The sequence below is a fragment of the Podarcis cretensis genome, assembly GCF_951804945.1.
Source record: "Podarcis cretensis genome assembly, chromosome: 6".
Taxonomy (NCBI): Eukaryota; Metazoa; Chordata; class Lepidosauria; order Squamata; family Lacertidae; genus Podarcis; species Podarcis cretensis.
This window is the reverse complement of record NC_137175.1, coordinates 45,841,957-45,854,800: the sequence shown is the minus strand read 5'-3', so window position 1 is coordinate 45,854,800 and position 12,844 is coordinate 45,841,957. Positions and strand designations below refer to the sequence as shown.

At 43.2% G+C, this 12,844-nt stretch overlaps 1 protein-coding gene across 9 annotated transcripts in view; it reads left to right on the top strand.

Moving 5' to 3' along the window:
• PPARD (peroxisome proliferator activated receptor delta) overlaps positions 1–12,844 on the top strand; it is a 51,007-nt gene that overhangs the window by 14,159 nt on the left and 24,004 nt on the right. For 2 of the 9 annotated variants that reach the window (XM_079980863.1, XM_079980866.1), the window contains 2 exons: positions 503–593; positions 5,157–11,613. The exons of 1 other annotated variant lie outside the window; for it this stretch is intronic. In XM_079980863.1, coding sequence (XP_079836989.1) covers positions 5,169–7,529 — 2,361 coding nt within the window. In that variant the 5' untranslated portion in view covers positions 503–593; positions 5,157–5,168 and the 3' untranslated portion in view covers positions 7,530–11,613. Of the gene's footprint in view, positions 1–452; positions 594–5,156; positions 11,617–12,844 lie in introns of those variants that run through there. 6 more of the 9 variants (XM_079980865.1, XM_079980867.1, XM_079980864.1 and 3 more) reach the window with 5 other exon arrangements.

Genomic DNA, 12,844 nt, shown 5'->3' with positions numbered 1-12,844 from the left:
TGAGGTGAGAAAATGCAACTCTGTAAAGTTAATAGTTCCAGATTTCTCACTGTTCAGTCAGCAATCTCGAGGCATCTGTAGAGGGGGCAGAAGGGTTGCTAAACACTTTTCCAGCTGTCTTGGATGAGTGCAGCCTAGACTGCAATGCTACCAGTACAAAGCTGAATTGTTGGTGTGAGTGGCAGTTTCTCTCTGTGCCTAGGAAAACAGAGAGGGAGAGGAACCCACTAGCTTCTGGCTGGAAGTTCTTGAAAAATAAAATTAACTTATATGAAAGTTCAGCATAGGCTTTTGTTCAGAATCCAAAGCATTGGCCACTTGCGAAAGAAAGTAAGGCTACAGTCTTAACCCAAATTACCTGAGTGTAAGCTTCATTGAAGTCAATTGGACTTATTTCTGAGTAGACATGGTTAGATTTCTGCTGTAAGTCTGGGTTTAATGGCATTGAACAGCTTTCCTCAGCCTGGTGTGCCCTCCAGTGTTTTGAATTCACTCCCATCAGCCCCCGTCAGCATGACCAACAGTCAAGAATGAAAGAAGTTATAGTCTGAAGCTTTTGGAGGATAACAGATTGGAGAAGGGCAACTAAGAAGGTAAGGAAACAAGCATTTAAGGCAGAAATAAATCAGAATTTCCTGCTGTCTATAGGGCCATTTACAGGTTTTTATTCAAAAAACAGTTTTATTGAGAAAATAATAAATACAATTTAATATAGCTTACATATCATAAATATGCAAGAATGCCATCACCCTGAAGTTTGATTGGGCATAGATAGGTGGCACTGTGAATTATAGTATGATGAAGGGAAGTGAGCTGCAGAGAGACAGTTGGAACAGGCTGCAGCAGCCCTGGACCACTGGCTGCATTTTAAAATGCAGGCTTCTCTGTGGCTTCCTTCAGCAGCAGCAAGTGCTTGGAAACCCCACAAGAGATTTTGACAGGAGTGTGGAACAATCATGTTGATACCATAATAATATCGTATCTACAGGATGTCTACACAGTTTTTGTGCTGTTAGATCTCTGCCTTCAGGTTAGAAAGTGTTTGTGCTGATTGCAGTTAGTGGTTCTGCTTTACTGCTTGTTGAGTGGATATAGCTGTAGTGTAGGTGCAGAATCTGATGTGTGCAGTAGGATCAACTGTGGCAGGGTACCCCCAAAGCCTTGTGAGGAATGGTTGAGGGAGTTGGGTATGTTTAGCCTGGAAAAGTGAAGATTGAGAGGTGATACGATAGCCATCTTCAAATATCTGAAGGGCTGTTGTATGGAAGATGGAACAAACTTGTTTTCTGCTGCTTCAGGGGGTAGGACCCAAAGCAGTGGATTCAAATTACAGGAAGGGAGATTCTGTCTAAACATGAGAAAGAACTTTCTGGTGGTAAGAGCTATTCGATAGCGGAATTGACTACCTCAGAGGTTGGATTGTCAAGGATATGTTAAGGGTTTCTCAGCTATGATTCCTGCATTGCAAGGGGTTGGACTAGATGACACTAAGGGTTCCTTCGAACTCTACAATTCTATGATTCTAGGACACTGAAAATGAGAATGTGGAAAGCAGGCCTGTGAAAGCCAGGAAGAGGAGAAACTTGGTTTTGTGGGTTCCCTCTGAGTGAGAGACAGCATAAGGAGAGTTGTTATGAAGTTACTACCTTCCATCTGAAAGTGTGGGATGTGCCCACTTTTGTTTATTATCTCCATCTGAAAGTGTGGGATGTGCCCACCTTTGTTTATTATCTGTGGCCCTAATTGCCCAGCTGTATAGTGTGACATTGGATGATGGTGCCAGGATGTGTCTGGATGGGCAGGTAGGAAGGAGTTGTGAATATGTTCCCCCAGTTTCAGTGTTGATGGGTGGGGGAAAGTATAGCTGGAGTTGAGTGGCTAACTGGGAATGTACGGTAGGTGGTCCATCAACTGCCCTGGGACTTTTTTAAATGGTCGTTGGTCCAACACATCAGGCAGGGCACACTTTTGATGTTGTCTTTAGCCCAAGTGATATGAGGGAGAGGTCAAACTTTTTTTTGGGGGGGGGGGGATGCAATTCAGTCCCTTGTCATGGTTGGAACATTAGTAGTAATTAGTAGTAAAGTAGGCCTGTTTGGATGGCCCACTCTCAGAGACTAATGGAACTTAAGGAGTTCCTGAATTCTTGAGGAATTCCTAAACAGTCTGGACAATCCTGTTGATGCCCTGGTTTCACTATGGAGTAGCAAGATGAAATGAGTGGTTGACATGATCGCTCCTGAGCATCCTCTATGGCGTTATGGAGCCAGGGCAGCTCCTTGGTATTCTAGAGAGCTTCGGGCTATGAAGCAAGCAGAATGAAGACTAGAGTGCAAGTGACACAAGTCTCACTCTGAAGCTGACTGAACGCTGGTTAGTGCAGTAACTGTGCCAACCGTGTGGCAGCGCATGCAAGTTGCAAAGAAGGCGCATTCACAGCTTGCATTGCATTCTCTAGTCACTGGCCAGTGGAATTATTTCAAACATTCTGGAGGTTACTGACTTCCACAGAGGGGGAAGGACCTCTGGAGCATTAGAGGACCTACTGTGACCAACTGGCTATATATTTTGAGGATAAAGTCACTTGACTTCAGAGTGACCTTAATTCTGCGGTTATTGCAGTTCTAGATGAAATACCCAGTGCCATAGTCAGTGATGTGTTGTGAGATCAGTTTCAGCTGATGCAGTCTGCTGATGTAGTCAAGGTGCTGGCTATATGCCTGACCATGTATCCTCTTGATCCCTGTCCCTCCTGGCTTATTAAAGCTAGCAGGGGGGGTTTGACTGTTTGGGGCCAGTGTGGTTGGCACTGAAGTCCGTAAGGGGATGGCGTCTACTCCCTTGAAAGAGGCTGTGGTGCAACCTCTCCTGAGGAAGCCAGGCCTGAACCCCTTGGACTAGAATACCAACCAGTTGCAACTACCTTTATTGGGGAAGGTAGTGAAGAGAATTCTGGTAGGGCAGCTGCAAGCATTATTGGATGTCATGGATTATTTAGGTCTGTTTCAATCTGGGTTCAGGCCTGGTCATGGGATTGAGTCTCTCTTGGTTGCCCTGATGGATAACCTTTACGAAGAGCGGGACAAGGGGAGTGCAACTTGGCTTTCACTTTTCGCTCTGTTTGCGACTTTCAGTATCATGGACAATGGTATCCTACTGGACTAAGACTGTCAAATGTTAATTGGAGGGCACTGTATTCCAATGGTTTGTGTCCTACTTACAGGACAATGCTTTTTGGGAGAGTGCTTTGTGGCCCTTTGCACTTACATGAAGCAGGATGACACTATTCTTTCCTCAGTGATATTTAATATTTACATGAACCTGCTTGAAGCGATCATTAGGAGTTTGTGGGCAATGAGTTATCAGGATCCTAATGACACTTCACTCTATTTCTCCATCACACCTGCATCAGGGCAGGTGGTGTGGGCCATGGACTGGTGCCTGGATCCAGTGGTAGGATGGGTGAAGGAAAATATGTTAAGCTTGAATCCTGGCATGACAGAAATACTGTGGGTGAGCGATTCTTTCGTCCAAGAAATTTGTCAACTGCTTTCCCTGGATGCGCTCTCTCTGAAGGAGCAGGTACACAGTTTGGGGGTGCTTCTGGAACCTGTTCTGCCAGTGGAGGTCCAGGTAGCCTCATTTGCTAGAAGTGCCCTTTACTTTGCAACTAGGGTGACACCAACAGCCAATCCTGAACCAGGATAGCTTGGCCACAGTAGTTCAAGCATTGGTGACTTCAAGATGGGATTACTGCAATGCAGTCTTTGTGGGGCTTCCCATGCACTTGAACCAGAAGCTGCAATTAGTTACTGTACTGCACAGTTACTGACAGGAATGAAACCCTGTCTGCATATAACACCCTTGCTCTGAGTTCTGCACCAGTTGCCCATTTGCTACCAGGCCAAGTTCGAGGAATTACGTACTATTAGGATATAAAGCCCTTAACAGCTTGGGGCCATTTTACTTGCAAGATCACTTTACTCCATATATGCTCCCTCAACTGCTTTGATCTGCAGAACTGGCAGCGTTACTGGTGCCACATAATACTTGTTCAATACTTAGAAGAAATTGTTCTTCCTGTGTAGCAGCACCTATACTTTGAAACTCCCTGCCTGCTTGACATCAGGCAGGTACCTTCGCTGTAATTTTCACCATCTGCTTAAAACATTTTTGTTTTGGCAGTCCTATTCAGACATGTAGAAGCTACATAAGCACTTCTCTCTTTTTTACTAGTGTTGATTATGATAGTCTTCTACATGTTTTTAAATACCCATTTTAACTGTTCTTATACTGAGGTTTAATGCTTTATTTTATACTTACGTTAACCACTTAGAGGCCAGTAAAGCGAGATGAGCGCCGCAACCCCAGAGTCGTCCATGACTGGACCTAACGGTCAGGGATCCCTTTAAACCACTTAGAGGTTTTCTTACAGGCAAGCAGTATTTAAATTTTGTTAAATAAATAGAATAAATCTCTATCCCCATGCCCAGAATACCTTCTGGATTGTCCTGCCATCTCAGTAAAAAAGAAAAGAAAAACAAGCATTTAAACACTGATAATTGTTGAACTGCCCTAGAATATGCAGAGTGGAAGTTTCCAGTGCTGGGAGAAGTGGAAAGTTTTTAAATTTCATAATTAAAGTAGAAATTGATTTGCTATTCTTTGACTGTCTGTTGAGCATTACGGCCAAAAATTTCCATGTTGAATGCCAAGTGTGTAGACAACTAAATAAAAAGGTTTCTTTCTCTTCTCTTTTCAGGGATGCCAAGCATCTCTTAATCTTGGGTCACTAGAAATCCCCTGATTTCTGGATACTAAATCTGGAAAAGATTATTCTGGAAGAAAGCTAGTAAAATAAGTAAAATATGCTAGCTGGCTTGTGCCACTGGCATGTATTCCAGGTGGGCCACTAGTCCCTTGTTATAACCTGTTTTCTGAGCAGAAATATATACCCCCAGGATTCTTGGTCTCAATCTGAATCCAGTCCATCACTTAGTAGCCATTCTGATTGCTAACTTGGACCAGCAGTCCTTTCTTTCTCATGGATACTGCACCTGTCAGTGATGCCTCATCAAAGAACTGGAGTTGCAGTAGTGATGCATACCCAGGCAACTGGGGTTTCGGAGATCCTTTTTCTGTTCTCTTTCTCTCAGGTGTTTTCCAGGATGTTGTTGCCTTTACTGCTGTTCCTGGGGAACGGATGGATGGTTGTTTCTGCCAGCCCGAATGTGTCTGCCATCCCTGTGAAGTTGTGGGCCTGTCTGCCAAAAGGAGGAGTAGCTGAAGCAAGGTTGCTTTGTCGCATGCATGGATTGTACGCCAATGGATCCAACCCTGGAGTGTTCCAGAGCTTCTACATGTTCCATGCCGTCTCAGACTCAGTCAGCTGCCACTGGAGAGACATAGCCAATTGCACCCTCAAGACCAGTGGAGAAGTTGGACATTTTTGTTACAGCATGCAGACGGCCAGTTCAAGTGTTCGCATTCCTGTTTCTTGCCGACCTTTGCCTACACACCTGGATTCTCGTTCAGCTGGAAGCAGCAGCATCCAGGATGGTTCATGTGATGTTGCCCTCGTTTCTGCTGCTTTATGGAAACCTGGTGCACCGCTGCATCTGCGAACTGTTGTTGGAACCCAGAACACTAGGTTTCCTGGAGATCAGTTCCAACTGTCCTTGATTTCGCCCTCCGGAAAGAACATCACCCGCCTGATCGTTAATTGGGAATCTCAGGAGTGGGAATTAAATGGAATGGACTTAATTAAACAGGGGCCACCAGACTGGGTGGTGCCGATCAGGGGGACACACTGTGACCAACAAATGTCCTCTATTAGGTTTAAAGTCTATGGTTTTGTTGCCATCACAGAGGAAATAAGTGAGCAAGGTTCATACCGGGTAGAATTTGGCTCTCAAAACAAAACAATTTTTACATTTAATCCCCTGATCACAGACATCCTCCCACTTCGCCATTTGACCAACCCCATCATTGGGTCTCATGTGTTGAAATTAGATCAGCCTGAACAAATTGTCATGCACCCCCAGACCTCACTAAAGGAGGTGCAGATTCATTTTGAGGGTTTGAATGTGTCACAGAGAGCACCTCAATGTGCTCCCTTTCTCGGAGTCAGCCACAGAGGTTGGATGGAGTGGGTTAAAATGTGGGATGGAGTACATCATGGGGAAAGGGTTAAAAGAGAACTGATGGATTGGCTTGGGCCCCTAGGAGCAGGTCTTTCTTTCATAGATGCAGCCAACATAGAAGTCTTGGCTAATAAACTTTCATATTCCACAAAACAAATAGGGAAACTGACTGCCCCATTAACCAAATCTCTCTTGCAGCTCACAGAACAACCACAAGCTATCAGTAAAGTGCTTCCAGTCTGGGAAGCAATATTAGAAGAGGACAGCCTGTTGATTGTGTCTGGAATCCAGTCCCTCCAAAGCAATGTTTCATTGGCTTTAGCATGTGAACAGGCACAAGCAATCACACAGAATGTAGTCATGGGAATGATTCGAGAGGCCAAGGCGGGAAACATTCCCATGGAGGTGAGCAATTTAATTCGGCCAGAGCTCACTTCAGGAGAAATAGCCTTGGAGGCTTGGTGGAGGTTGCTAAATGCATCTTATGATTCTGCCCAGAATATGCTGCGGTTATTTTTAATAACCGTAGAAGCCACCCAGATCATCCCAATCTATCCAGTGGTCCCCTTGGGATTCCAGATTGACAAGGATTTGGTCATGTATTCCAGGGACTCCAATAGGTGGGCACGGATGAGGAATGGTGACTGGCAAACAGTTAATGTGCAAGGTTGTGCGAAAAAGGAAAACTTGGGCTTTGTATGTGATGACAGCAGTTTAGAAGAACACCACGAATGCTTCTCTCCTCAGCTTGTAAATAGTTCCCGCTGCTCTTTTGATGTAATCCAAGAAGAAAGTTCTACTGTTGTGTATACTGGGAAGGGCTGTATTTGTGTAAGAACGCCATGTGAGTTTGTAATCATTAATGGTCTGGTTATCCAGCCTATGCTGCCTTATATTAACCGTTGTTTTTGCAATATTAGTGTGCTTGTAGGCTGTGATTTCCAATTTCGGGTACCTGTTTGGACTGTGCAGCACATGAAGGCTTACCCCTCTTTGTATCGAGAAATCTCACCTATTTCTCTAGGCCTTGGCCTTTCTACTCTGAAAAACCTGCTTTCTCACCCCTCCCTGAAGCAGGAATTGTTGAAAATCAAAGACATGGGTGAAAATGCTGCACTTGAGATTCTGCATAGCAATAGGGAGATTGCCCAGATTGTAGCCACAGTTAAATCTGCTGGAGACCACGCTTGGTGGGAGGTGCTTCTTGGATGGTCTCCAAGTTCAAATGGAGTACTAAATATTGCTCTCCACCCTATTGTGGTGATTTTATTATTTCAAGTGGCGCTAGTGATCAGTTTGTTGCTGCTGGTCGGCTGGATGAGGCGGCAAACACAAAGACTTTATGATTTAGAGAACCAGATACAAGCTGCCAGAGGAAGGTTGTGATGGGAATACTTGCCAGAGCAAACACTCCTTTAATGGAAGGACGTTGCCAGATACTACAATTGTGATTTTAAGCTTCCATCTTGTCTGTTTATAGTTGCTAAGCTGACATGGACTAGCAGCTAAGGACAGGATGCTTGACCTCCAGAACGGTCACATTCTGTTGAATGGCTGTGAAAAGACAGGAACACATCTGTATGTTGTGTGTGGTTGTCAGTAAGGAAAGCCCAGTGCATGAGATCCTGTATAAATGAAAGGGCTATGCTCAGTTTTAGAAACTGAGATATGAAAGCTATGAGCTAAATGGCACCTTAATCCTAGGTTATGGGCGCAACAACAGAATGTCTAGGCCTGCTTTTTTATAAGAAGAATACAAAGCTGAAAATGAATGAACTGCAGCTAAAATTGTATGTTCATTTTTCATGTAGTCTAGTCCTTCCCCTGCCCACCCACCTAATATCCTTAAGAGGGTCTCTTCTCTAGTCTTCAGACAGTAGCTGGAAGTGGGGAGGCAGAAAAAGGTCCTCCTGCAGTTTTAATCTGAAATCTTAGGCTCAGTACTGTACCCAGAGCTCAGAAGCTGCTCGAGCTAAAGAAATTCCCTGTTGCAAAAGGCGCCTAGAACAATGGAAGTTTCGAACACTGGCTATGCTTTATCGGGGCACTTGCTCTACACAGCTATGACCTATACATGAATAACACAAGCACAGAGCTGGGGAAAAGGGCAGAGCCTAACCCTAACCACCCTGCACTACAGAATCCTTGGATTCAGACTGTTGAATGGGAGCCATCCATGCTGCTGGCATTTATTGAAAACACACCTATTGGTTCTGCATTTCCTGATCATTAACACTGGATCATACAGCCTGGAATTTTTAATATGTGTGCATATAAAAATGTTTTTTTTTTTAATGTTTTAATATTGTAAACCACTTCAGTATTTTTAAATAGAAAGTAGTCTAGAAATATTTTTAAATAAATAAAATCCTCTGCATCCGATTGCAATCTATTTATCTTGCGTGTGCACACAATCCCACACACCCAGCAGTAGTACTTTACCTGGGAAATAACCAGGATCATTTGTTTTTATTTCTCTAGGGGCTTTGTACTCTGAAATGAAATGAGCATAGAGCTTTATTAATTTTTTCTTCTACCAGTTGCAGTACAGTACAGTACAGAGAAGCTTTATTCATGGAGCTTAAGATGAGATTCCATAATACAAGCACTGTAGGCTTCATTTATTTCTCCTGTCCATAACTTGCCTATTCCTTGGGATGTTGTTCCATGGTCTAATGTCCTTGGGAAACGTTCCAGACAATCTGGCTATCTCTAGCAGTAGCATGCACTTAGCAGCGCCTCCTGTTTTACAGCCAGTATGATTGGTTGTCTGCCAAAGAGATATGCTTTGCCACCTGAGAAGGTCTGGGACAGTACCAAAAGAGCACAGTGGCAGCTGCTCTCATACACAAACCTGAAAATAATATACTTGGAAAAACAAAAATGGGAATTACTATTTTTCCGAAAAAAATAAAAATAAATCCTAGGCATAAACCAATGTATAAACTCATTAGCTGTTGACCCTTCCTCGTAAATTCAGTTCTGGGAATTGGCTGCTGCCTCATATGTTTGTGTACACAAAGCAGGTAGTGGACTGTTAACATGTGGCCTTACTTTAATGGCAGTGAGTACAAACTGAAATAGATGATGTCCTGCTAGAATGGTGCTTGCTCCTCTGTAGTCTTTGAAAATCTAAATTCGATTCCCAAACTTTTGGGGCACCGAGGTTCTGCTCACCAGGCCTTCCTAACTGTATTGTGTCTCTTCTCCATTAATTCACCTTCCTTTATGGCTTCCTCTTTGGGCTGCTTCTTCTGAGTTTCCAAGGACTCCACTGTTAACCTCGCAATCTGCCGTGGGTGCTGGTCATAAGAAATACCTTATGAAGGGATGCTTTTAAAGACATTCCCTTTATAGGTTAAAAGGGAAATCGTGTAAAATGCATAAGTGAGACAAAGAGATGTAAGGCGTTGTTGTAAGAATGACATAGTGGAAGTAGTACTCCATTTAGTTTGAGGAGTAATGCCTCATGCTACTATCCCCCTCCAGGTGTTCTACTCTTGCTGTAAAAGCAACAAGGGAGTGACAAATGTGTTAAGCTCCTGCCATTGCCATCCTTCTTGCCTCCATGAGCTGCTACCTGAAGCAGAAAGCCTCCTGTACTCATGGAAGCTTCCTACATGATTTAGCACTCCAATTTTTTCAGCATTAAAAAAAACCCCACCCCACAGCTTTTTAAGAATATTACCCTTGTAGAGGGAAATATGGACAGGGCAATCAAAACTTAGCATTCTCATCCCCACTTGCATGTTGTTATCTGCACACAAGTAGAATGTCTTAAGAAGGCTATTCTAATGCAGTAAGTCTCCAGTTTGAATTCTCACCTGAGCAATAGGGGAACCCTCTGTTTTCTCTTTGTCTCTCCTTCTGCAATAAAGAGAGAATAGTGCTAGCCTACTATACTGGGAAGTTTTAAGGACTCCTGAGCTGATGCACATGAAAGGCTTTGAATGCTTGATACGTGCTATATAAATGCAACGTATAATGTGAAAAGGGTGTTCTGTTGGTTGGATCAAGTGTTGTAACAAAAATATGCAATTTATTGGGGGGAAAGGAGGAAATTGGATCCAGCTGGATTAGTGCAGATCCCTGGACAGAAACATTCAATTGGCAAACTACCTTATAAAAATAAAATGTGTACTGATGCCAGATATTGTAACCACAAATTTAAAGATTTAAATGAACTCAATCCATACTTAAAATTAGCAGTGTGTGCTAATTTTATAGGGTGAGAAAAATGCAGGCATACTGTCATGCCAGATGTTTGAAGAGCTGAATAATTTAATAGTAAGTTATTTCACAAAACACTGTGCCACTTGAGTAGAGGGCATTGTTAACAGCTGCTAGTCCACCAGGAAATCCGAAAACAGATCATAAGCACTTTAAAAAGTATATTTTTAAAAAAGCAAGTTCAGTTCAGAACTTTTGGCATTTAAGCCTACAGGGGGATTACATGTATTTTAGACTACTGTTGTAGCAACCTGAAACATGTCACTGTCCCCTAGACTGATTGGTGCTTACCACTGGGTTCTATTCACTTCAGTGGGGCAATGATGGGGCAACATTACTGAAGCCAATCTGGGTCTGGGATCTTCTGCATGCAAAGTAGATCCGTACCACTGAGCCACAGCTCTTTTTCCATCATCTTATCCGAAAGCAAAAATGGGGCAGGTAAGGTACCAGAATATAGGGACTGCCTTGGTAAAGAGCAGTAGGAGACAGTGCTAAAAGGCTCCTGTGTGAAGCAGAAGGATCACGAAAAGCATGTTAAGCATTTCATGTGAGAAATGAATTTCTGCAGAGGTGGCCAGCAAATCCTGAAACTGTAAACTGGGCAGATTCTAAAATACTCCTGTGCAAATGGTGATTAAAAGCGGCACACTAGAAGAAACATTCCATGCTACATTTTAGCTATCTAACTTCTGTGTTATTTCCCATAAGATACATCTTGCCTGGGCACGCATAGATGTAGTGAATAAAGCATGTGACTTTGCACAAAAACTCAGAATCTGAGTTTGCTAGTGGAGGGAGTGATTAGATTGCTGACCAGAAAATCAGTTGTGGGGATTTGGTTTGAAAACATGATCAGCCTCAGAGGGTCACCAGTCTCTTATCACCTACTGCACTTGTAAACATTGTAGAGATTATTGTCCTCTCACCGCCGCCCCCCTGTGCTAAATTTTCTTCTCATGAGGTTTATACTCAGAGACAGAAAATGTACATGTGTCACAATAACTTGAGCTGTGTAATACTGTGAAGTATGCAAAATGGCACCACCATAGGCAGGCCATACTCAAACACTGCCTTGCTGAAGCCAAGTCTACACTTATTTTTTTCAACTTGGAGGAAAGTTCCACTCAGAGGAAGAAGGAGATGGCTGACCGCAGAAGGATAAGCAGGAGAGACCCAGTAACCTTTTTACTGGCCTTGCTCCAGTGCTTTTAGAAACAGTTGGATGTGAACAGTTAAGCAGGTGTAACTTTTCCTGGCATGAACTTAATCAGCTCTTTAAATATGTTTGTGTGTTGCTGCTAAAGTCATAGGAGTAAGACTTCTGGGTATACAATAATAAAAAATAAAAAATAAGGTGGCCGCACTCCTCAAAATTCAGCTTTCAGTATTTAGCAAAGCCAGCCTGGTGTCAATATGGAAGGAATTGGAATCAGGGTTTCTCTCAAGGGAACGTCTCATTGTGTTCCAGACTAGGGATTGTGCACATTATTTATATAAACATTTCTGTACTACCTCTTAGTTTTAGAAATATGGTTAATGAAAACAAGATCACAGCAACAAGGCAAGTGACTTTTCCAATGAAAGGTAATCTAGGCATGAAATTCAAGGTGAGCCAAATGCTGGCTGTTCAGTCCAACTTACAGTTTACAAGGAAGTGGAACAGGAGCTGGAGGAAATGAGAATAGAGACCTGAGCAGTAGCTAGCATAGCCCAAGGAAGCAGAGAAGAAGACGACGAGACAGAAGCACTGTAACCTGTTGCAATCAGCCAAACTGATTACTAGGAAGTACTTGGAAGTACTGTCCAAGATTAGCAATAGCCAAAGAGCAGTGGGAAGGCTCTACATAATGAAGTTGTTTTTTTTAAAAAAAATAGCTGAACCTTCAGACCAAAGATTAAATGCAATGGCAAGAAAGGCGGCTGCCAACACCCAGGGCTGGTTGCGTACATGAACCAAGTTTAGCATTTGTTGGCCAAATTGCGGCTGAAGAAGCTGGAGCAGCTGCTGGTGGATGGGCTGCAGCATGAGCATCCTGAGCATGGAGACAGTGCTGGACCTCCTTGTTGGTCTCTGCACTGAATGCAGTTGTGATTTGCTACCCCAAGGGACAGGCTTGTCTCAGGCTTCCTCAAGTAGGAGTGAACCCCCTGATTACTGATGTGGGCAGGCTACCCAGAGTCAATATCCACCTTTCCACTGGCAGTAGGCCCAAGAGTCCCACCATCTCCATCATGGTCCACAACCTGAGGACCCCAGCCAGCACAGCATCTGGCTGAGCCAGCTTAACAGTGGGCATTATGGGTATTTTATGTGTATTTTAATGAACTAAATAAAATGAAAGATCATGAATCATAGAGGCATGCAGAGTGTCTTCTTGAACCTAGCATTGCTTAGCTTGTTTTTTAAGTTGCTTTTTTATTAATGTTGTTAATATTGTTTTATAGATTATAAATGCTGTATTGATTGT